At 43.7% G+C, this 25,618-nt stretch overlaps 1 protein-coding gene, 1 long non-coding RNA gene and 1 other non-coding gene across 3 annotated transcripts; 2 read left to right on the forward strand and 1 right to left on the reverse strand.

Moving 5' to 3' along the window:
* The first annotated feature begins 8,832 nt into the window (after window positions 1-8,832).
* Window positions 8,833-12,979, forward strand: LOC124706860 (probable hexosyltransferase MUCI70). The gene is made up of 9 exons (XM_047238527.1): window positions 8,833-9,082; window positions 9,732-9,965; window positions 10,072-10,285; window positions 10,407-10,516; window positions 10,594-10,793; window positions 11,377-11,480; window positions 11,823-12,010; window positions 12,107-12,306; window positions 12,594-12,979. The coding sequence occupies exons 1-9, from the start codon at window positions 8,833-8,835 to the stop codon at window positions 12,789-12,791; spliced, it is 1,698 nt and encodes a 565-aa protein (XP_047094483.1). The 3' UTR covers window positions 12,792-12,979.
* A 92-nt stretch (window positions 12,980-13,071) lies between these two features.
* On the reverse strand, window positions 13,072-13,144 carry TRNAK-CUU. Its single transcript has one exon. It is a non-coding gene; the product is annotated as a tRNA-Lys (tRNA).
* A 6,891-nt stretch (window positions 13,145-20,035) lies between these two features.
* On the forward strand, window positions 20,036-21,706 carry LOC124649204. The gene is made up of 2 exons (XR_006986577.1): window positions 20,036-20,209; window positions 21,317-21,706. It is a non-coding gene; the product is annotated as an uncharacterized LOC124649204 (long non-coding RNA).
* The last annotated feature ends 3,912 nt before the right edge of the window (window positions 21,707-25,618 follow it).

Here is a 25,618-nt window from a genome sequence, read left to right on the forward strand (position 1 = left end):
TCGATCCATCCGCCCATCGAGAGCTCGTTCGTTCGTCGTATGCCAGTGTCGTGGATACATGTATTTGTAGGTGTAGAACAATGGTGCACCGTACGCATGGATGCTAAGTACTTTTTTTTGTTTCATTAGGGATGCTAAGTACTTGAATAAATGGATGATAAGATAAGTTAACTGTTGGAGATTGGTACTACCGGGGAAATGTAGTGATGTCACACTGTCAGGTTGGCTTTATGTTTCTTCGGTTACAGTTGTTTATTTATGTAACTCGATTGTGGGAATGTCCGTGTATCTTCTTTCTGAATTGGATGTTTAAAGTTTGCCACATGTGTTGAATGGTGTTGCACGGGTTCTTTCTGTAACATCATTGTCAGAATTTACATGTCTCACTACGGACACCGATCCTTTGTTCGCTTCTTTTTTTATGGGAGTCACTACCTTTTTTTTCCGAGAGAAACAGCAGGACTCTGCTGCAAGCTTTATTAATTAAATAATAGATACATCGTCAATTAAAAGGGAAACAATAAAACTCGGCGGATCATCTACCCACACACATGGGAGTAAATCCGTCTCTCTCGATGAGCAATCAGCAACAAAGTTTGCTTCCCTATTACAGAAACTAAACTCACAACTAGAAAATGTAGAAGCTTGGATATAAATATCATCAGAAAGAGCAGCCGCCGTCGTTGATGGGAAACTTCCCGTCTGAAGGGCTTCAATCACTTGTAGACAATCGGATTGAATAATAATACGCGAACAACCCACCTCATTGGCTAAGGCAATGCCTCTACTAATCTCTTGAGCTTCTAAGGTGTTTGCATCAATGGCATATTGGACCAAAACATTACATGCAGCAATAAATCGCCCATGATCATCTCTAATGACTGCTCCAATTCCACCTGTAAGATTCACTGGATTGAAACTTGCATCGACATTGACCATAACATGTCCTTCTTTCGCTTTTGTCCATGCACTCTTCTTATTTTCTGAATTCTTTCTGATTGCCCTTATATTATTTGTTGTAATTACTCGAATGGACATCGCAGCAATCGAACTTGTAGGTACTTTATCACCATGCACAAGTTGGCGGCGCATCCACCATATATACCAGGAGGCGGTAAGAATCAATTCCCTTGTATTTTCAACCTGCTGATTCACTATCAATTCTTCAAGAACAGCACTACCTGCTTGGTCAACTAGCATTGCATCTTCTATCTTATCTGCTAGTCCAAGTTTACTCCAAACTTCCAAAGAACTATCACAACCAAAGAGAGTATATCGTATATCTTCACAATGGATGTCACATCGTGGGCATTGGCTAGATAATGGCACATGTCTATTTGCAAGGACACCATAACAAGGAAGAATACCATGAAGAGATTTCCATGAAAATATTTTTACCTTTGCCGAAACCGAAGATTTCCATAGAGAATCCCATACATTATTTATGCTTGACTGCCCTGGAGCATGAATATTTCTCTCCCTACTCCCAAACTGGTGTTTCCACTCGCCGTGATAAGCTGAACCAACAGTGAAAAGAGAATTCTTTGTGTATCTCCATGCCACAAAATCCTCCGTACCGTTTGTTGATAGTGGTATAGCAAGAATCCTATTAGCATCAATAGTCAAAAAGTTTTCTCTAACAATGTCCTCATCCCAATCACCAGTAATTGGACTAATAAGCTCCTCCACTTTTGATAGTACTATGTTTCCTCTAGGAGTAATGACCATACCATCTGGGCTATTCTGTATCCATGGGTCATTCCAGATATCAATTTGAGACCCATCTCCCACTCGCCATATGCAACCTCTATTGAAAGTTTGGATACCCGCCAAAATACTTTGCCAAGTAAACGAAGCTCCACTCTTCATTTTGGCTTTTAAAAGTTTACCATCCGGGTAATATTTTGCTCGCAGAACTCTGGCACATAAAGAATCAGGTTCACATAGTAACCTCCAAGCCTTCTTTGCTAGCATTGCCAAGTTGAAACAATGAGGATCTCGGAACCCAAGTCCTCCTCTCTTCTTGGGAATACATAACTTCCACCATGCAAACCAATGCATCTTCTTATCATTGGCATCATCACCCCACCAGAACTGCGAGATTGCATCGGTTATTCCTTTGCAAATACTTTTCGGAATTTTGAATACAGACATCGCATATACTGATATTGCTTGTGCCACTGCTTTAAGAAGAACCTCCTTACCACCCATTGATAAAGTTTTTTCTTTCCATCCGCTGATGATTTTTTGTACTCTCTCAACCAAATACATGAAACAATCACTTCTGTCCGCTCCCACAATAGATGGTAGTCCAAGGTACCTATCTGATATAGCTTCTGTCATAATATCAAGAATTGTGCAAACCTCCTCTCTTACTTTAGCCCCAGTGTTAGGACTGAAATATACACTAGATTTACCAACACTAACAAGTTGTCCTGAAGATGCACAATAAATATCCAAGATATCCTTCAAGCATTTTGCATTAGCATCATTCGCTTTCATCAAAATAAGTGAGTCATCGGCAAAAAGAAGATGAGAAACAGATGGAACATCACGACAAACTTTGATACCCATTAAAGATCCATCCTCTTCCGCGTGAGATAACAAGCTTGACAATCCTTCCGAACAAATCAAGAAGAGATATGGGGATAGAGGATCTCCCTGTCGTAAACCTCTGGTAGGAACAAATTGGTCAGTTTCATAAGAATTAAAACGAACTCGGTACCTTACCGAAGATACACACTCCATCATTAGGTTTATCCATCGGATGTCAAAACCTAGCTTCAGCATCATAGCTTTCAGGAATTTCCACTCCACTCGGTCGCATGCTTTGTGCATATCTAATTTGACCGCACAAATACCTTGTTTACCAGACTTCCTCTTGATTGTATGAACACACTCATAGGCCACAAGAATATTATATGTGATCATCCTTCCTGGTACAAAAGCACTTTGCGCTTCACTAATGATCTCTGGTAGAATTCCTTTCAGCCGATTTGCTAAAAGCTTACTGATACGTCTCAAACGTATCTATAATTTTTTATGTTCCATGCTACTTTTATGATGATACTCACATTTTTTATACACACTTTATGTCATTATTATGCATTTTCCGGCACTAACCTATTGACGAGATGCCGAAGAGCCAGTTGCTGTTTTGTGTTGTTTTTGGTTTCAGAAATCCTACAAAGGAAATATTCTCGGAATTGGACGAAATCAACGCCCAGAGTCTTATTTTTCCACGAAGCTTCCAGAAGACCGAAGGGGCTACGAAGTGGGGCCACGAGGTGGCCAGACAATAGGCCAGCGCGGCCAGAGGGGGGCCCGCGCCGCCCTAATGTGTGGGCCCCTCGCCAGCCCTCCAACCCTGCCCTTCCGCCTACTTATAGCCTTCGTCGCGAAAACCCCAGTACCGAGAGCCACGATACGGAAAACCTTCCAGAGACGCCGCCGCCAATCCCATCTCGGGGGATTCGGGAGATCGCCTCCGGCACCCTGCTCGGAGAGGGGAATCATCTCCTGGAGGACTCTTCATCACCATGATCGCCTCCGAATTGATGTGTGAGTAGTTCACCCCCGGACTATGGGTCCATAGCAGTAGCTAGATGGTTGTCTTCTCCTCATTGTGCTATCATGTTAGATCTTGTGAGCTGCCTATCATGATCAAGATCATCTATTTGTAATGCTACATGTTGTGTTTGTTGGGATCCGATGAATATGGAATACTATGTCAAGTTGATTATCAATCTATCATATATGTGTTGTTTATGTTCTTGCATGCTCTCCGTTGCTAGTAGAGGCTCTGGCCAAGTTGATACTTGTAACTCCAAGAGGGAGTATTTATGCTCGATAGTGGGTTCATGCCTCCAGTGTGAATCTGGGACAAAGTGATGTAAAGTTCTAAGGTTGTGGATGTGATGTTGCCACTAGGGATAAAACATCAATACTTTGTCTAAGGATATTTGTGTTGATTACATTACGCACCATACTTAATGCAATTGTCTCGTTGTTTGCAACTTAATACCGGAAGGGGTTCGGATGATAACCTCGAAGGTGGACTTTTTAGGCATAGATGCATGCCTGGATAGCGGTCTATGTACTTTGTCGTAATGCCCTGATTAAATCTCATAGTAGTGATCGTGATATATGTATGTGCATTGTTATGCCTTCTCTATTTGTCAATTGCCCAACTGTAATTTGTTCACCCAACATGCTATTTATCTTATGGGTGAGACACCACTAGTGAACTGTGGACCCCGGTCCATTCTTTACATCTGAAATACAATCTATCGCAAACTCGTTCTTTACCGTTCTTCGCAAACAAACATCATCTTCCACACTATACATTTAATCCTTTGTTTACAGCAAGCCGGTGAGATTGACAACCTCATCGTTACGTTGGGGCAAAGTACTTTGATTGTGTTGTGCATGTTCCACGTTGGCGCCGGAATCCCTGGTGTTGCGCCGCACTACACTCCGCCACCAACAACCTTCACGTGATCCTTGACTCCTACTGGTTCAATAACCTTGGTTTCTTACTGAGGGAAAAGTTGCTGGTGTACGCATCACACCTTCCTCTTGGGGTTCCCAACGGACGTGTGTCTTACACGCCATCACTTACTTATGATTTTGTATATAACATTACATAAACTTAAACGCTTATACTCCGTCACCTTCTTTGGGTCCTCATTTTTAGGAATTAGTACAATAATTGTATCATTCCACCCTTCTGGTATCTTCGCAGAATTAAGGGCCTGCAAGACTTCAGCAATTAAATCTTCTGGGAGTCACTAGCTACCTTGTTGTACCTGCCAAGCTTATCCTATGGCCTCTCCAATGGCTCCGAAATGGCTTCCACCTTTTGAAAGGAGCAGTACAACATCTTCCCTAAGTTGAAACAAAAACCCGGCAACTTGTATTAAATCATTTTGGTTAGCGGAAATTTAATTCGGCTCCCGGATGCGTATGCTCCCTCTACCAACAAAACATATTTTGAAGTGTGGAAAAATTTTGATAAAAAATTCTACATGTACATCTCCATAATATATGTGTATGCGTTAAGTTTCACGGAAAAATAATATTTTTTTGTGGCCTATGCAAAAAAGAGAAAACGTATCCTGTGAAAAGCACTGTTTTCAGCACTGAATTTTGTCTTTTTTACACACGTCACATGATAAGTTCATTTTTTATGAAACGACTTTGTGAGCGCGTAGCACGTGAAGATGTACGTGCGAATTTTTTGTTTCAATTTTTAAAAAATTTAAAATATGTGTTAGATGCATTTCAAAATATAGAGAGCATATGCTCCCATGTTCCAAAACACCACTCCCGTTAATACACTTGTCACTAGTCATCTTGCGGGTAGCCATTGCTCAAATTATCGGAATCAATACCAGCACAATGGTGGTTGCCGATGATTGGGAAAATCGAAACAATGATCTCCCTATGGTTCCACTTGCGAAAGAAATGTGATCCACATACTTGGCAATGGACATTGTTGCATTTGTTCACTTAAGCATATTATTTACTATCTTTGGTCTTGTATCTGTTAGCTACAATCCTTGTGTTGTTTTTACTAGGGAATAGTAGGACAAGTCAATTTTCTTTTACTTATCTTATAAGGCATAAATTTGTTGTGTGACAGCTAGAATCACTAGTCCAAATCTGGTTTTGCTTGATCAGCAGTAGAAGTCATCTAGACATTAGTTGTCTAGGTCGGTTACCGTAGCACTGACCTAAAGCCTCTATATGAGGAGAGGCACCCCATATGGAGAGAAGTGAAGCGCAAGCCAAGATGTAGTATAAAGCATGTGTGTTAGGTCGAAGCACATTTGTATGTATGTCATATATAATATATGTGTGTGTAAGCTACTGGTAGGATGTAGCTCCTCATATGAATGCATTTGTTGCATGTCAAGTATGTGTTGCTTGTAAAGCATTTGTTGCTGAGTGTATGACATGTAGCATACTCCCTCCGTCCACGAATAAGTGTACATCTAGGTTTTGTGTTTAGTCAAACTCTTTAAACTTTGACCAATATATAGGAAAAAGTAGTACCATTTATGACACTAATTTAGTATCCCGAGATTCGTTTTGAAATGTAGTTTCAAATTATACCAAAATCTCATTATATATGTTTCTACTTTTTTTTTCCACGGTTGGTCAAAACTTAAAATATTTGACTCAGTACAAAAGTTAGAAGTACATTTATTTGTGGACGGAGGGAGTATGTTCCTATATAATAGTGAAAGGGCATTTGTTTTTCAAGCAAGTTTCTCCTTTGTTCTCCTTGCTAATGTGTGTTAGGCTGCGCCCAACATTTGGTATGGGTTGTGGCCAAATACCGCTAACACATGTCCCACATTTTGGATGGCACAACGTTCTTTGGATCATGAACGCAGTCCCCTCGTACAATTTTTGGATACATGATGTAGTTACATCGTAGAATACATAATCTTAAACCAGCTGTTGAATAACAAACAACAACAACAGATGGGTATTCACAAGACAAAAGCTAGAAAGTTGAACCAGCAGGTGACCAATAGATAGAGACAATTGATGAGCAGTCACAAGAGACAAAACTAGCTTGTTGCACCAATTGAGCAACATGTAGACACAACATAATGACATATGAGTAGTCAAAGGAGAAATCCAGCAAACTATACTCACTATTGAGTAGCTAGTACAAAAACAGTTGAGGAATTGTATTTGTTTTGGTAGATATGCTCTTCAAGCACTTGAGCCTGCTTGGATCACATCGAGACAGATAGAAGCAAGACGAATAGCAATAACACGATAATATTCACGTCGTGGTGGAAAAATATCGGTATGTATATTTCCCGACAAACCGATTACACCATAGGGCCACTTCTTTTGAGCTTCTAGAGCTGCTTCTAGGTGTTAAACAGGTGAAGCCTAAAAGAAGTGTCCTGCTTAACCTGGGCTTATTTCCACCGAGAAGCCAACTCATAGCGCAATTCTGAAAACTGGCCGAGAGGAGTTTCCCGAGCTTCTGGCTCAGTAACCGAAGCGGTAGATCAACCTGCCCCTCCGGTTAAGTATATTTTACAACACATGCCACTCCACCTTCGAAAGGGGTCAGCCAAGAAAAGTTGAAAAAAAACCACAAAACACATCGCACTCTCTTGCAACACCTCCCGCGGCCGCCGGCGTCGCCGCTCGTAGCCGCCGCTGGTCCCGACGCTCCGCCACCACCGGCGGCGCCGCCGGCCCCGACGCTCCGCCACCACCGGCGTCGCTGCTTGCAGTCGCCGGCGTCTCTGCTCGTAGCCGCCACCGGCCCTGCCGCTCACAGCTCTCCACTTCTCACATCAATCTCTGCACCAGCAGCATGTACCGGCCTCCGACGACTGGTTCTTCGATCCACCCACAGCAAGTACCGCCATGGCCATATGGGTGTGTGTAGGCTAGTCTGCTAGATTAGTCATGATAAATGTGTGGATTAGATCCATGTACTGGTGTACAAATCATGATCAATTTGCTGGATAATTAGCGCGGTGCTTGCTATTCTGTAAATATAAATGGTTGTGCTAGTGCTAATTTTATTTCCATGATATTAAATCGGTCCTGGCACTTGAGATACAGATACATGTGATGACTTCGTGAACTTGATTGGATTTGCTAGTGCTAATTTAGGATACATCATACATATCTAATTTAGGAGCATTGTAGATATTTCATAACTTAACAGATCAAACATGCCAAATTTCCAGAAACCCGAAAGAACAGGAGGAACTAGCTTCTAGGAGCTTCTTCTCACCACAGTTTCTCTCCACCATTTTTTATAAGTTGGCTTATGCATAAGCAGGAGCCCAAAAGAAGTCGCCCTAAGATCCACAGAAACATGTATGGGCTTAGGAAAGGGGTTCCCCGAATATTGGGTAGCAATTATTAAACCAGGTCGTATGTACGGTTTAGAGGGATATCTTTCCTATCTTTCGAAATCCACCCTACAATATGCGGTCAAAAAGCCAAAAAAAAAGTGATTTTAGCCCTTATAAGAGTTACACAAAGTTCAACCGTAGAAAAAGGTTGACGGCACACTTAGAAAATGTGGCAAAATATGGGCATGAATCAGCATGTACCCCCACCACGGCTGATAAAACGTCATTTCGGACAGACACAATCGATTCAAAAGGCAACCGAAAAAGGGTCCGTTTGTTACAACGTTACTTGTTTGTGCCGGCTGATAAAACACTTTGGCTTTTGCATGCATCAATCGTCCACCTGGCAATCTCACCAGTCATCGCCAAATGGCAAGTGCCACCGACACGCCCCCACAAATACTTACTTTTCCCAACCGGCGGCAGGTGCACATACCCACCCTACCCTACCAGATCCGGTCCTCCTCCTCCTCGCCGTCGTCGTCGTCAGCCGAGGAGCCGGTGGTGGTGGTGCCGTTCCACCGAAGCCGCCTCCGCGTGTGGGCAGTGGATCGCACCAGGCCGACGACGAGGGAGACCACCGAGCACCAGTGGGGAAGGAAGGAGGGAGGAACCGTCTCCGAGCGCGTCGTCTCGACTCGACTAGTCTGGTCTGTGCCCAGCCCACTCGCTTCCAAGCCGAGGGAGGATCACCTCACATGCGCGCTCGCGGACGCACACCTACCTCCGCCACACCCTCCAATTCCCAACCGCCAATCCACCCCGTCGCCGCCGCGCCGCGCTCCTAATCCCCACCCGCCCACACGCGCGCGCGATCCGGGCCCCCTCTGCCGGCGGGCGGCTCGGCCGACGCGTCGGAACCCCGCGCGGATCCGATTGGCCGGCCGGACCGTGATCTGCCGATCGGGATGCTGCGGGGCGGGAGGCGATGAGCGGAGCCGCGCCGCTGGGGCTGCGCAACGGGAGCAGCGGCTCCCTGGCCCTGGCCGCGGCCGCCGGCGGGAGGAAGGCGGGGCCCGCCAGGGGATGGGGGTGGCGCGGCGGCGGCGGGGAGAAGGAGCGCCTGCAGCTGCTGCACCGCGCGCTGCGCCTCGTCGGCCGGCGCGGGGCGGGGCTGCTCCTGCTGCTCGCCGTCGCCTCCGCCGCGCTACTATGCTCACTCTTCGCCGTCGTCAAAGGTACTAATCCCAACGACGCTGCCGCTGCTTCGCTCTGTCCCTGCGTCTCACTCTCTGGTCACGGTCCTGTCTGAATTGGCGCCGTTAGGTAGCTGTTTAAGAGTGTTCAAGGTCACGCAGCCGGCGCTGCGAAATTCGGATTGGTTTCGGAGTTTGGAGATGGTTCAAACAGCAGCAGTACTACTATGTTGTCCGTGCAGTGCAGATTGCGTGACCCTTCCCCACATCCTACTGTTTCTCATCTCCATTGTTTGACGCTGTAGGTGCTGATCAATTCCGCTGCTACTGTTCCGTATGTTTTGGTTCATGGTTCTGGTTGTTGCCTCACGTCTTTATTAAGATTTCAAATTGCCAGGGTTTAGCTCCGCCGAGCTTTGCTTGTAGCTCCAGCCTTAGATGACCCGCGCCAGCTAGTAATCAAATTGCTGTCCAAATATCAAACTAGTTTGCTGATCAAAACTAATACCAGAACGGAAGCAAGCCAATGGGTCGCATCTTTCTTAGGGCATATTTAAACATGCGTTGTGGCCAATGCGTCGCATCTTTCTTAGGCATATTTGGTCCAAGAGTCAATAATTCAGATTATAGTAAAATCGATGCTATTACAGACTGTGGCCACTGACCTTTATTGCTTTGCATGTTGTTTCAGATGACACCACTTCTTCAATCATCATTGCTAGCAACTACGAGGTCACGAAAGCTATCGAGAACTCTGTCTACCCCAGCACAGCAAGGCCTGTGGTGATGTCCAAGGACCAGTACTCTGCTAGTGATGTCAACACTAATCAGCTTCATCTTTCGTTTGAAAACTTGACAAATCATCCATGTGATGGTTTCGCGGTTCCTCCTACCCTGTTTGATAAGAAACGCACCGGACCTCGACGTAAGCTCAGTTCTTTGCAGTTTTTTCTAGTTAAGCAATGCAAAAAAAAAAAATTGTCCCAGCGAATATGTGCCTTATTGTTTGATCTCTTTCATCTCCTCTGTAGCATGCCCTGTTTGCTATGTCTCGGTCGATCAGGCATTTGCTCTGATGCCTCCACAGGCTTCGCCATCTCCTGTTCTTCAAAACTTAGATTACGTCTCAGAAGACAGTGGCACTGCAAATTTCTCAAATCAGGGATCTGTATTTGGAGGGCATGTATCTCTGGATCAGAGAAATAAATCTTTTGACATTACCAGTTCGATGACTGTCAACTGTGGGTATGTTACATTCATCTGCTCTTCAGAATTCCAGATTAATTCCTAAGCTTTTCTGCACAATATTGTTCTTTGAACTCCGGAATGTAAATACTGGTTGAAATTGTTTGCACTGTCTTATCAGATTTGTCAGAGGAAAGAAACCTGGCCAAGGTACCGGATTCGACATCAACGATGACGATCTCCTAGAAATGGAGAAATGTCGTGGGCTCGTCGTAGCTTCTGCCATCTTTGGTACTAGAACTGTTTACGAATGGCCCTAACTTTTTTTGCATTCAATTATCTGCTCACAATTTGATACCATTGCCCAGGGAATTATGATATGATTCAACATCCAAGGAATGTCAGTGAATTGTCAAAGGCAAATGCATGCTTTTATATGTTTGTAGACGAAGAAACAATGGCTTATGTCAAGAATTCTAGTTCATTGTACAAAGATAATGAAGTTGGCCTCTGGAGGCTAGTGGTTGTCCGAAACCTCCCTTATGAAGATCCCAGGCGTACGGGAAAGGTGCCCTTTTTATTAACTGTAACCTTTGTAATGTACTTTCCACTTGAACATGCAGTCACAGAGTCAACACATCATGTGCAATTCAAGATAATATTGAATATTGAAATCAAATATTAACTCCATAAACAATGAAAATGTGTAAGGTGATATGGTCAGTACATGTGACAAACTTGTCGAGGGGCTACTCTACAAAACATACTTTTGGGTTATTCATCTTTGGGTGTCTTGTACTCTAACCAGTTTATCAGAAATTCAGAATCTAATAAAATGCTGCTTTTCCTTCGCTTGTCTCTTTACACCTTAACTCGTTTCATTTTTGGGACCATGCTATAGCCTATAGTTCGCTAGTTGAAACCACTTAACATTGTGCAAGAGGTTGTAAGTTTGTCTGTTGATGGTGGATTTCTGGGAGTTCTGTCCAGATGTCTTAACTGAAATTTCTTCTAGGAGGTTTTAGTTCCAACGGACTCAGTAGTTCAATTGAAGGAATATAGAAACTAATGCTCTCCGACATGGTTATTTGTATCTATACATTGTTATGACTTATGAGCACGATGAATGACCAAATACTTTACTGGTGCAGATTCCCAAGCTTCTGCTCCATAGGCTATTTCCAAATGTGAGATTTTCAGTTTGGATAGACGCTAAACTTCAGCTTGTTGTGGATCCTTATTTACTGCTTGAGAGGTATGCTTGATGTAAAGAGCTTTGGTTTATTATGTGTTACTTAGTGCTGAGAGTATTCTTGAGGAAAAAAATCTGGCAAATACTTAGTGTTGTGTCAAATTTAGTCCTGCCATATTTGAATCGGTGGGTTAGAGACTGACCGGAGGTATTGCCATTATAGTACTCTGATCCATCTTATTTGTAGTACACATTTCAGTTCTAGATACATTCATATTAGAGGCAAGTAATATGGATCGGAGGAAGTATCAAAATCGCATACATCGGATTATTATTTTGCGAAAAAATTCTCTCTGGACTCTTGTCGCCTGTAATGTTGAGCCTGACTGTTTATTTTCCAATCAGGTTTCTGTGGAGAAAGAATGCATCTTTTGCGATATCTCGGCACTACAGTCGTTTTGATGTGTTTGAAGAAGCAGAGGCTAATAAAGCCGCTGGAAAGTATGACAATACGTCAATTGATGAACAAATAGATTTTTACAGAAATGAGGGCCTAACACATTATTCAACAGCCAAGCTTCCTATCACTAGTGGTCAGTGAACTCATCAGAGTGTACATCCTGCATGATTCATGAGCAGTTCAGTTTAATCTTCAAGCATTAATCGTTTCCCTTTTGCAATGTGTGCAGATGTCCCTGAAGGCTGTGTGATCATCAGAGAACACGTCCCCATCTCGAATCTCTTCACATGTCTTTGGTTCAATGAAGTTGACCGTTTCACTGCCAGGGATCAAATTAGTTTCAGCACCGTCCGAGACAAAATAAGGGCTAAAGTTGGCTGGATGCCTCAGATGTTCCTGGACTGTGAAAGACGCAACTTTGTTGTGCAGGTATTTATATCTTCTCCAATCTAATCTTTGCCCCCTCGAAGCACTTCTTGAATGCACATTGAACAACTATTTAGTGGTTACCTCATAACTCAACTCCTGACCAAGTGGACTATATTTTTGGCGTTGAGAATCCCACAGGCAGGCACATCACATGCTCACTTTCTAAGCTTATAAGTATCAGGCACATCACATGCTCACTTGCTAAGCTTATAAGTTACAGGCATAGCACATGCTCACAGCTCACTTGTTAAGCTTACAAGTATCTCTTTCCGGTTGACTTTTACCAGGCATACCACAGGGAGCTACTAGAGCAAATGATTGCGTCCCGCAGGAACGCTCCTCCTGTTGAACCATCGCGGAGACTTAAGCCAGGCAGCAGAAAAGCTCCCCCGTCGAAGAAGCCTCTTGTGAAGCGGAAAAAGGAGAAGAAATCTGGGCGAAGACGGGTGCCGAAGCCCGTGACCTGGGCGATGGATGCTGTGTGATGGAGGGCCATCAGGGCTCCGGACACGGGGATAGTTGGGTGTGGCAGCTGATGATGCCACTAGGGGGAGAGGCTTGTAATTCTTTTTGCGCCCACGAAATTTGTTCATAGTTAATTTTTCATTGTTATTGTAAATAACAGCGAAAAAGCAGTATCATTCAAATGAGTTGGGAAAATGTGCCGGCCTTCTTTTACTTCTGATTACAAACCATTACAAAATGTGATAACTCTATAATCTTTTTCTGTGGAGTTGTAGTGTAAATAATAAAAATTACAGCAAACGCCCACCGTGGGGCTCGAACCCACGACCACAAGGTTAAGAGCCTTGCGCTCTACCAACTGAGCTAGACGGGCTTGGTGACAGTGGTCTGGAGTCAGTAAATATGGACTTCCTAAAGTCGACGGCTCAAAATACTAGTATACCTGATAGCAGATTAATCATCATCATTGTATGTACCCATAAATCATCCCTATACCCACCCCCAGCCTGTACCACTCTAGTAAAGACTTCAAGCACGAACATCACCATCCCCGTGCCAACAGGTTTTACATTTTTGTGGCATTTCGAAATGACATAGAACACACGCAGAAACCACTATACTCGATATCAGATAATGCATTACTGTATGGAATAGTATGTTATCCATGCAGCAGTATATTAACCATTCATTTCATTGTCTAGAACATACTAGTTGAATGCCCGTGCGTTGCTACGGCTTCTTTTTTCTCACATTGTGTCAATACAATAGTTGTAAAAAATCACGTGTATCAAAACCACAAGATATTTAGAAAAACTTATAACATTCTAACCAGTCTGAAATATATTTAACAACCATATATTTGGCATCGTTTGAATATGCAATAAGTACTCCACTAATTAAGTATTTTATATTAAAAAAATGTCCTCCTCGATACTCCTTAGAGTATGTCGTACAATGTATGGAATATTTTCGAGTGCTTCATTTTGATGGTACTTGAGCAAGCGTACCAAAAAATTCTTCTTCAGGTTGATAATATTCTGCACAACAATATTTATCATTAGCATGTATAGTTTTAGTGAAAAAATAGAAAGTGCAGCGTAAAGTACCCACCGTGCATATTGGATGAACCAACTTTTTACCATTCCATGAGAACATAATATAAAAAATGAAATAACCAGAAGCTTTCCTGTAGATAAATGACTCGTTATTATCTTAATTACCGAAAAAATTAAAACATATGGGTTTTATTTTAGATATACTCACATGCTTGAACTTTGCGGAATATCAGTTGGCGACGTGCGTGGCCAAAAAAATATATCGGCATCCCAACCAGGTTGTGCCAATGGAAGTGCGTCGGTTAGGTAGATTGCAATTCTTTGTAAGATCAATTTCATCTTATGCGATCGAAGCATTTTACCCTCCGATGATGGCGGCATGGACCAAGGATCAATAACAGACACAGTACATTCATGCTTATCGATGGAGAACAAGTTAAAGTGACCCGCGGATGCATAAGGGAGAAAAACCTTCAAAAGGACAACCATTAGAAACACATGTAATGTGACACCGTTGGATAAGTGAATATATTTACCAAGTTGCGTGATGCGATTTTGTAGTCTATCCCAGGCCAACTATTGAACAATGTTGCTAGGAACTGTAAATTTGGCTTTACTCGATATTTTTTACCTCGTGTGGAATCCACCATCGCCGTCTGAGAAAAAAACTGTTTAGAAACATAGTGGCAACAATGAAAATGCTAGATTGTAGTAACTTACACAAAAGCGTAGATCCATGTAGTGCACATCAGTCTCTGCTATCTGTAGGATCTCGTCGCATGCCATTATACGAATTCCTAAGTTGAAGCAGTCATTGTCCATATGTTGGTCCATCCTAAGTATGTCCTGAATTTTCTTAAGACTCAAGCCTATTGGATATGGTTTGGAGCTCCGCACCCATTCCTGTCTGTGAGGAAAATGTTAAAAATGATAAAACCATAGCAATGCATATTATCGTATTTTTTTAACATACTGCTTACGTACTCCAATAATTTGGGGTCTTGAATCGACATGATGTGTTGGAAAAGCTCGTCAACTAACTTGCGTGGGTTTGTAGGTATGATGTGGACTTTATCACTCAACTCTAGTTGCTTCGGATCCTCCACAATCATACAATCAGAAGTAGACACATTTTCTTCATTGGTAGGTTTATAGTATATTGGCTTTCCTTTTAACTTATTCAATTCGGACTCCACCAGCACAACGATTAATTTTCGGCGAAATTCTTTCATATCCTTCTGCAAAATATAATATTTAAAAACATGTCCTTAAGACAACTATTGAAAATGTAAGCGGCTACTAATGTTATCCTCAAAAATAATAACACACCTGAGTGAACTGATCAGACAACACATCACCTGTCCAGTATTCCATATAATTAAGCATGAATAACCCGCACGATGCGCTACAAGATTATTATGCACCGTTTTAGTAATTCATATAGAAAAATCAACGTAAATAACATTTGGACATGCATAAAACCAATAGTACAAATGCCCTATTGGTACACGTATAAACCATCCATCTAAAAAAGAGGTCAACATACCCATCAGTTTGCATACGTTGTTGAAACTGTTCTACTACTGGCCATGTTGTGACATCGAGATCCATCCACCTGTCACCTTTGTCAAAATCTTTCATTTGGGATGCGATTTTCAAATGCTTCTCAAGTCCCTGCAACTTTTATACGAGACAAAAGGTATTAGATAGTGAGGCAAACACAATGTAAAGAGGGAATCAAAATCAATAGTTATTTACCATAACGCTGATGTCACTCCGCCCCATTGAATCACCAAGTGAGTCCAATATTTGAATCACACGTTTTTTTGCATTTACGACCAGTAAATACCAGTGCGTCTTACTTATATTTATAGGAAATAAGACCTGAAGTAAATATTGTATAAGACTAAGAAACACACATAATCAAAACACATGAATGAGATCCATAGGCAGTGAGTTAATTTTTACCATGTCATGCTTTAGATAAAGATGCACCCGTTTCATGGCGCGATGATGTTCTGATTTTTTCAGTACGGCAGCTGCGAATGTGGTATCGAGATATACCTTTCCACCTGGTCTCTCTCGCAGATGATCGCATGCGCTTATACAATAAATATATGCATTTATAACCTATAATCGAACCCATAAAAGATATTTAAGTTCAAGATAATTTTAGATAATGTGTAAGTAGTGGTCTCTGTGTTGTTGACTTACATCGCCTGGCAAGAATGCATCATCACGTGTAAGACATCTCAAGTCATCATTAGATAATAAAGAATCACCGATGTCGACGAACTTAGTATTTTTAGGCGCAGACATGATTGATTCAATAATAGCAAAATCTTCACTGGTGCAGACGTAGTCTGCCATGATATATAAGTTCAGTAAAAATAATCAAGCATAAAGGAAATGAGGACAACCAGAGCGGAACAAAGTACCTTCGGGTATAACATGTGTGTTTGCTTTCTTGGGCTTATTATGCCGTGAATGCACCTCCTTTGAATGTGTAAAAGCCTGTGAAATCTCTTCCAAAAACATCGTGTTTGGCTCTTTGATGGTACCTTGTTCTGGAACACTGATGACATCCATATCTATATTGTTCATGACCTGCAAAAGTGGAACATTTTTATGTGCAAAATTTATGGAACAAAATAAAACTTAAAACATTGGCATATGAAAACATGCGTAGAAAATAAAGACAATCACCTTATTCGGTTGTTTAATAGTCGATGAGTTTTCTATCTCTTCTACCAACATCACATTCGTGCCTATGGCGGCGTGTTCTATCGGAGTATCGACAGTATCTGTTTTGGCCCCGGCCATGACCTACAAAGGTCAAACATATTATCAAAATAAAAACTCTACATATCGAAATATGAAAAATGCATTTAAACACATTTATTTCATTGCACCTCTTCTGAATGTGTCAAATTCGGTGAGCTTTTGTTTCCGTCAAGCATCATCCCGTCGGGGTTTATTGTCTCCATATGTTTATGTGATCTAAAAAAACATATAACAGAGTTAGAAAATAGAAATAGCTGAAATATAACGGAGTTTGGTGATCGATGCTTGAGGATTCAATGCAGAAGCTAAAATCTACAATGATCTACGTCCTTTGCCCGCAGGTCGCTCTGCACGTCCAGGCTACAAGAGCCGTGTCGACATGTGTGGCCGCAAGACCTCGCTGGACGTTTCCAAGCTCTAGGAACGTCGCTTCTTACCGTTGCCGACGAGCGAGACCAGCACATAGCAGAGCACGTCTGCAAGCTGTACATAATTTTAACACACTCTAGTACTGTAATTCCCACCTCGTACCTAACGTGGGAATGACACTAAAAAATCCACTTCCCAAACCCCTTCTCCTCTCAAAAAAAAAAAAAACTAACTCCCTTCTCTTAATTCCCCAAAAGTTCCCAAACACGCTGTTCTTCCTGCACGCCGGAGGCGGCGCTCTCCTACCCAAATCCTCAATCCGCCCGGCCGTCCTCCGCCACCACGCTTGAGCCCGCCCGCCCATCCGCCCGGCCGTCCTCCTCTTCCTCCCTTTCCCTCAACCCCGCCGACCCAATCCTCGGGCCCCTCGCCAGCGCGCCCCCTGCACGCCGGAGCCCGCGCGGCCGTCTCTCGCCTCCGTGCGCGGCGCCTCCATGCCGGACCCAGCGCGGCCCCTGCACGCCGGAGCCCGCGCGGCCGTCTCCCGCCTCGCGTGCGCGGCGCCTGCACGCCGGAGCCAGAGCGGCGCCTGCATGCCGGAGCCCCTGCGGCCGTCCTCCCCCTCGCCTGCGCGGCGCCTGCACGCCGGTGGCAGCGCGGCCGTCCTCCTCCTCAACTGCGCGGCGCCTGCACGCCGGAGCCCGCGCTGAACCCCGGCCACCCTGGCCGAGAGGAAGGCCTAGATGCGCGGCGTTGATGGACGAATTCGAGGGCGCGGTGTTGATGGTAGAGGGATTTGGCGGCGCACCTCTCGTCCATGCTTGCCGATGAGGATTCGTGGTACCGACGCCGCTGGTGAAGGTTGATCAGGGAGGAGAGTAATAGGTAATCTCTTTTGTTTTATATTGATGCATATGATCGAAATTTGGTAGGTGTTGTAGCACAGAATATTTCCTGTTTATTTTGGTGTAGGATCATGTTCTTTTAAGGTGATTGATCCTGAGTACTTCCTGTTTATTTTGGTAGCATATAATGTATTTTTAGCTTCCAATAATTCTGCAAGCAGCAAATCAAATAATTTTGCATCAAATACTTGACAGGGAACTATAGGATGTGGTTTGGTCTTGTGATTGCAGGACCCTAATTTTGCATCAAATACTTGAATGACCAAATTGTGAGACATTTTATAGTCATTGCTATAGTCACTGGCCATCATATAATACTTTGTAGTTTAAATCGATTAATACTATATATTATACCGTACTTGAAACTAATGAGCCAACCCGAGCTCCCTATAGGTACAGTATTGAAAACCAATTTATATCTACAGTTGTAGTATGTCATGGATTTGTTCTTGATATTGTTCTTACAAACCATAGAAGAGCTGATGGCAAATCCGTTATTATAATCGTACACAAGACAGTCATATATGCAGATGCTTCCATCAGCAACCTTACTCTACGATGATGATCACAGTATCTCGCTCCTTCGAATTCAGGTTAAAATGCGCAGAGCAAGACAAAGAGTGGCTGCAGAAATGAGTTTGCACTTGCACCTGCTCCTCGGAGGCTCTCCCGTGCGACTAAGGGATTTAGGACATGCCCGACTACATCCGGAGGAGCGCCGCGGTCTGGCACAGGATCTCGCCGCTCGAGCTCTTCTCCGACGGACCCGTCTTCCGCTGCCATGTTGTGGGCTGCCGCCGACATCGGTGCTGCCGTGCTGGAGGGCAGTGTGGGTGTACCTTCACCGGCGAATAGATAATACTCATCATCCATGAGATCGCCTGGAGTGGGATTATCCTCCATGAGCCTGGATAGGAACGTCTCCATGTCACCTTTAAATTTTTTTTGAGTCGGTAAGTAAAAGAATTAATATAATATGTCTAGAAATAAGAATCTGATAAAGATGTGTGTAAGTTACCGTCGGTCCCAATGGTGTAAGTTTGTGTGCTCGCCGATGCTGATTCATGAGGTGATGATTGCCCGTTTGGCACAGGGCAGTTTGCAGACGAGGTAGATGCATCGGGGCATGACATTGTTATTGACTGTGTGCATGGGCTGGTCTGCTTAGTTGCAAACCGAGCATTAGAACGTTGCTGATGTGCATGCCTCTCCCCATGTGGTATGTTTTGTCTGTGTGCTCTTCGATGTGCACTACTTTCTCGTGTCTCGTTCCCTTCCACCCATTTTTTTTCTGCTCGTTCTCGAGACCTTCGATGAGATCTGCTCTCCTTACCTTGCTCGTTGGTCTGCTGTGTGTCGTTGATCAAGTCATCGTGAATGAGGTTATTGTCAAATGTCCTGCTAAGGTATTCACCTGCAACAGTATGGTGCCGGTAAGTAGTTGAATGGAAAATAGGAAGTGAAGCAAATATGAATAATTACCGTCCGTCTCCATGGCGTAGTTATGTGTGACTGCTGAAGGTGAGGAATGAGGTGAATCATCTGCATTCATGGCGGGTGATGTGTTTGGTACAGCTGGATATGTCGATATGGAGGATACCCCAAGTGGGCACATCATTGCGATGGATTCAGCGCATGGGGTCTTCCGTTTAGCCAAGGCTTTTGCATTCCGCTTAGCTAGTAAAGTCGTCCTATCCCTCTGTCTTCGAGCTCTTTGGCTAGCATTCCTTTGATCAATAGTTAACTCTTGCCTGTCAGCTCTTCTTTGGGCATTCATGACGTCTCTTTCATCAGGTGTGAGCATATTCCGACGTGATATGTTAGGTGTCTGCCTCACCCGATTTGTGTCACTTTCAGTGTGAGTCGGAGATGGTGAAACTCCGTGCTCAAAGCTCGCTGCAATATTGTGAGAGCATGCTGTACCTAAAAGAATGCCCACGTGGTTATTGATTTAGTTTCATTGCAGTACATCCTAGTAGGTATATATTATTATTATTATATTCAAGTCCATAAGGGCATTATTATAAAGAAAGATTTGGATAGTATGTTTATTACCTTGCTCTGGAAGATGTTTTGGTTCTTCTAAACTGCCAAAATTTAGGGATGAAATCTTTTTTAATTGGCGGTATCTGCGTTGTTTCAACAGGTATTCTTGTTTCTTCTCCGCAGACAATCGACGGTACCAACTTTGCTTCGTGACACTGCTATTTGTATCAGCAAAACTGTTGGTTTGATCTCTAACTGGGGTAAGCTCTGCCAGAGGATATTCAGATGCATTATCTTGACACTTCATCTAGTAGGAATACAGGGAAGAAGACAAAGAAGGTAAGTGTTACAGTATGTTATAAAGAGACTTGACATATCACTGTTATTCTGACCTACCTGCATCAGAGATGGTGAAAATATGTCCATAAAGCTCGAAGCATTGTTCTCAGAACATGTTTGACCTTTTTGGATGCTCCCTGGTGTTTTCAGTTTTGCATAGTCATTGGTCATTCTAAATATAAAATGGTGCATCTAAATCTGGTATGGTCCACTCATAATTACCTTGTGCTAGTTCTGGGTTGTCATAATTATATATCTTTGTCCGGTCTTTGAAAGTATTATTCTCTCCAGATAATTGACTGCTGCCTAGAACTCCCATTTGTTCACTGGTTTTGTTTGTAACTGGGGTAAGCTCCGAGTTGGTTGAATCAGATGCATGATGTAGACTCCTCATCTGGTAGAAATATTGGGAAGGAGACAAGGAAGATCAAAACATATAAAAGACTGACAATATTCTCAGAATTTTTTGTTTGTTTAGATGATCAAGAGATCACCTGTATTATCGGCGATGGCGAAACTCCGTCAACCAAGCTCGCCGCACCGTTTTGCATGCCCCCTGATGTGTTAAGTTTAGCATGTTCAATGGTAATTGTGAATACAACACGGTAAATTTAAGAGAGCATGGTCTTATACCTTGCACCGGCTCTCCATTTTCATCAGTATATCGGTATGTCATGTCTTTGAAAGGGGTATGCTCTCCTGATAAAATAGCATGGTCAGTGATCAACCTAGATGCGGCAGATGATAAAGTAAGATGATAAATAAGATGATAAATAAGATGCATGGTCCTATCTTTGAAAGTGGTATGCTCTCCTGATAAAAGAGCATGCTCAGTGATCAACTTAGATGCATCAGATAATAAAATTAGATGATAAATTTACCAATGCTTGTAGCTGCGTTTTTTTTTTGTTCACGAGCTATCCGCAACTTCTTTAGGTGTTCTTGCTTTGCCTCAGGAGACAATCGAGCATACCAACTCAGCTTCTTGCCACTGACTTGTTTTGCTCCATTATTTTCATTTGCAGATTCTTGGGTTATATCTTGAAATGGCGTACGTTCCCCCTTGGAAGATTGATCAACATTCTTCTGTTTACTCATTTTTACCAGCGGGAGAACATCAAGGTGGAGCGTCAGCAGAGCACGGCGGCGGCGATCGATGCCTGGGTCGAAGAAGTTCTTTCGGCAGATCGCAGCGGCGGAAGATCGCAGCGGCGGAAAATCGCAGCGACGGCGGAAGATCACAACGGCGGCGGAAGATCACAACGGCGGCGATCGATGGTTGGCTCGAAGATTTGGACGGCGTCGGAAGAGTTGGACGTGTTTGCGCTGCCAATTTCGTTGTGTGTTTAAGTGTATTTCCTTGATTGAGGCAGTATATCAATTTTATTCCGTGTTTGCGCTGGAGTTGAATACCAATGTTTGCGCTGGAGTTGAATACCAATTTCCTTGTGTGTTTAAGTGTATTTCCTTGATTGACGCAGTATACCAATTTCCTTCCGTGTTTGCGCTGGATGTGATGTGATCAGGGATTGATGTCTTTAATTGTATTTCCTTCTGTGCGGTTCCTTCTGTATGTGCTCTGTATCTGTGATTGACGGCTGAGATTTGTCGAATGTTTGATGTCAAAGTGAACACCATCCCCAACTGCAATTTAATAGTAAAGACTCCCGTGAGATGAGCCAACAAGCGTCCACCAGCACAGGAAAATTCTGGCAGTGGCAGGAGTGTGCAGAAAATGAAGATCAAAATACATCCAACATGCATTTCTGCAATAAGAGTGCTGCCAATCTCAACTTGGAACAGAATGCCCGCTGACCCCATTGCCGATGCATTGATCGTTGCAGTTTGTCTTTGGCCGCTCACGGCTGCTCATACATGACTGAATTTTGCATTACCGAGAACATACTGAATTTTAAACCGTTTTTCTCGTTTCAAAAAAAAAATCCCGTTTTTCTTATAAGGAATGGTGCTACCATGTAGGTGTAGTGCACAGTTGAGCGTATGCACTTGACGTGTATGTTCGTGGGGTGGGGAATATATATTGGCGTATAAACAGTTAAACACGCGGAGCCACTGCGTTGATCACCCAGATGCCGAACACGTGCGAATTTACCGCTAGGTGATTAATAACACAGTGTTTGGCAATAAAAATTAGTACGATTAAACAGTGCTCAAGATATCTGAACGGTTGAGTGAATGGCTGAAGCTCATGAACACCGTTAGATCAACCTGAATATAGGTACTCCGCCGAAGAATTCGACACTTCGTCAGTAACTGCAGATACGGGGATGACACGAGGCCGCCGTCGCTGTGTCGGTAGCTCGCCTGCAGCGGAGACGAATCGGTGGTAGGCTGCTGTAGTGCTGTTACCTGTGGGAGGCGAGGGTGGTGGGAGAGAGCGAGAGCGAGGCGCGGCTCGGGCAGGCGTCGGTATTCTGAGCGCGGCGGGGGCGTGGAGCCAGCAGCTTGCGTTTGGGCGTGGGACGGAAGCGGATCGGCCATGCCAGGCTGCATCTTCAACGGGCGGCGAAGAAGTAGAAGTTTCTCCCATTTGGTAAGCAATTGCATCACCTTCGATCTCCGGCCCCCACAATTCCATCCCAATTAGCCACGACCGTGACGCCTTCAATTTGGCCATTGTTTTTTCCACCAATTAATCGCGTGCTAGTTGGTGGTCTATAGCTATGCACATGACATGTTAGATGCTATGCCTGATACAGCTTTTGCTCGTCAAGTTCATGTGTGCACTGAAAGCTTCTGTGTTAGGCGCCAACTATATGCTCGTCGAGTTCATGTGTGCACTGACGACATTTAGGCGCTGTTAGTGCCAACTATATGCTTCTTTTTTTGTTGGGTCTTAAATCCTAAATACATATAGCAAAGTCCAGTTAGTGCTAATTCTGTCCACAAATCTCTGTGTGTAGCACTAGTATTTTCCGACTAATCTATAACTTATGTCACCATCACTTTTGTCCTCACATATGAATGGGCACTGGCCGTTCCAAGCTCCATCACGCGAGAGTCAATAATACACCCAGCTTGCATTCGTTGTATGTATAACAAAAATAGTCACGTCGTGTCCTCTCGTAACACAGCTGGTACTATCTCATATGCAACCTGACCTGGCTTTAGTCAACTGGATAACTCGTAGATCTATCAACTTTACTGTATGCAGATAATCTACCAACCAATCTTCTAGATCTTGCAACCCGTCAATTTTTTTATAGTTGTTGGGTAACTTGAAGTTGGACGGTACTCGACTTTTACGAACCCTTCAGGTAAACCAAGGGAGCTCGCACAGGTCTTCGTCGCTATCGTGTACGTCGACGTTCGCGTGCTCTGGTTTCGCGATATCTTTTCTCGTGTCATGTCCGCTTGAGCTTGAGTTACGGTGTTTCTTGCGTCACCCTCTCTTGGAGCGTCTCGCGCATCTCATGTTGCTGCCACAGTTCGTTGATGACTATTTTGCCTTGGATGATTTCTTCGTGGAGTACTTTCAGGTTGTGGTGCTATTTCTCTTCCTGCTAGTGCTGCCCCCATAACACTGACTCCTGTCATGGCCATCTGGCACAATGGCGCACGAGGATCTCCTGGCTGGGGTTTGGATGCCAGTATGAAAGATTGTGCCGCCAAATATCCTGCTTCTGAAGTTTTTGGTATTATATTTCCTCTTGTGTCTATCGACATAAAAGACATGTCGAGGCTCTGGATCTGGTTTTTCCGTTCTCCTTCGGGTATGTCTGCCAATCTGGACCTTGCTCTTCCTCGATGGCCTCCTCCATTGTTTGCCGAACTTCCTGAGTGCTGGCTAAAGTTGTTTCTGCGCTCGCTAGACGCATCTGCCGCAGCTTTTCATTCATCCAATTTTTGTTGCAACTTTTCTAGCTCGCGTCCGGCACGCGCGAGTTTATATTGATATGCTTGCAAAGCTTCTGGTGTGGCCTACGTAGTCATCGGCTCCGCACCGCTTATGGCCCTTGCAGCCGTGTCCCATGCTTCTTGTGGCAGTCGTACTTTTTCTCCCAGCGTAGTCCCGATATATTTACTCTAGTTCCTCGAGTAAGATCCGCGGGATCGATGTAAGGGTTACCCAGATCATCGAAAGCCTCAGATTCCTCTTCAACTTCACGATTTGCTACTATGATGACGCAGATTTGGTGTGCTGCTGCCATGAAGTTGTCATCAGACTCAGGATCGGTGACACCGTCGTAACGATCGAAGATCTCCCTGCTGGAAGTAGAGTTGTTGCTGATGGAATTGAAATTGTTGCAGCTTTCCAAGTCACTGTCCAGATCGGATCCCGTGAACGATCCGAACGTCATGTCCTCGAATAGATCCTCGAGTGCCCCGCCGTGGGCGGGCATGATGCAGCGTGGCTGCAAGACTTCGTCGCATGTCTCAACAGATGTTGCCGGTGATCCCGAGAAGTTGGATTTGGCCGCAAACGGTCCCGAAAAAATCGGTGCCGAAAGATGGTGCGATCCCTCCTTCCCGACGAGAAAGCGAAAGCTCCAAACGTCATCTCCTCGAGTTCTCCAGATAGGCATATGCATGCACACAAGCAGGATCATGAGGAACAAAATCGACGAGATCGGGTTGCGCTTGTTTACCTCCTTCCATGATGTTGCTTCATGTTGACGATGATGTTGATAGTGCCATCGAGATTAGGACCTTGTTGCCTCCAATTCCCACAGACGGCGCCAATTGACAAGGGATTAACTTGTCAATGCCTACATATTGTAGACTTAGGATTTCGTGGAAAATAGAGGGAAAGTAGATCTCGAAAGTTTCAGCCGAAAAGGTGCTCGACTAAAGATTACGGTGGTTCTGTTGACAATAGATTCGATCCTTTCTGTTTCCCTCGGCTCCCCTTTATATAGGAGTTTTTTTTACCGGAAAACAGTAGGAGAGGCTCCTACTGGTATTTCATTAATCAAACACAGAGCTTTACATGAGAAGGTGCGGACACCTTTTTACAAAAGATTAAAGAAAAAAAAATTAGATTGTATCTATAAGACTGAAAATGGATTCTACCAGGTTTTGAGGAACCCTAAACCTTAGAAGTTGTAGATCAGATTGCACTAAAAATGCTCTAGTCGGTGTAATTCCTTTGAAGATGAAATCGTTTCTTTCTTTCCAGATTCCCCAAGCTCCAATAATTAATTTCTCAAAGAAGAGATTTCCTTGGTGAGTTATTTTGGCCTGAGAGATAATAGAAATTCTGTCTGATGCAATAGGCCAAGCTATATTGAGTCTTGGCTAGCAGCTGTTAGCAAATCTGCACTTAAAAAATAAATGCTTTATATAGGAGTTGGAGCTGAGGCTTTTCGTATCGTGCAAGTTACAAACTACGAGAGGTATATGGGCCTTTCCTATATTGCTATCATATTGCTATTACAACTCTACTTT

This window comes from Lolium rigidum, chromosome 4 (assembly GCF_022539505.1).
Source record: "Lolium rigidum isolate FL_2022 chromosome 4, APGP_CSIRO_Lrig_0.1, whole genome shotgun sequence".
Classification (NCBI taxonomy): Eukaryota; Viridiplantae; Streptophyta; class Magnoliopsida; order Poales; family Poaceae; genus Lolium; species Lolium rigidum.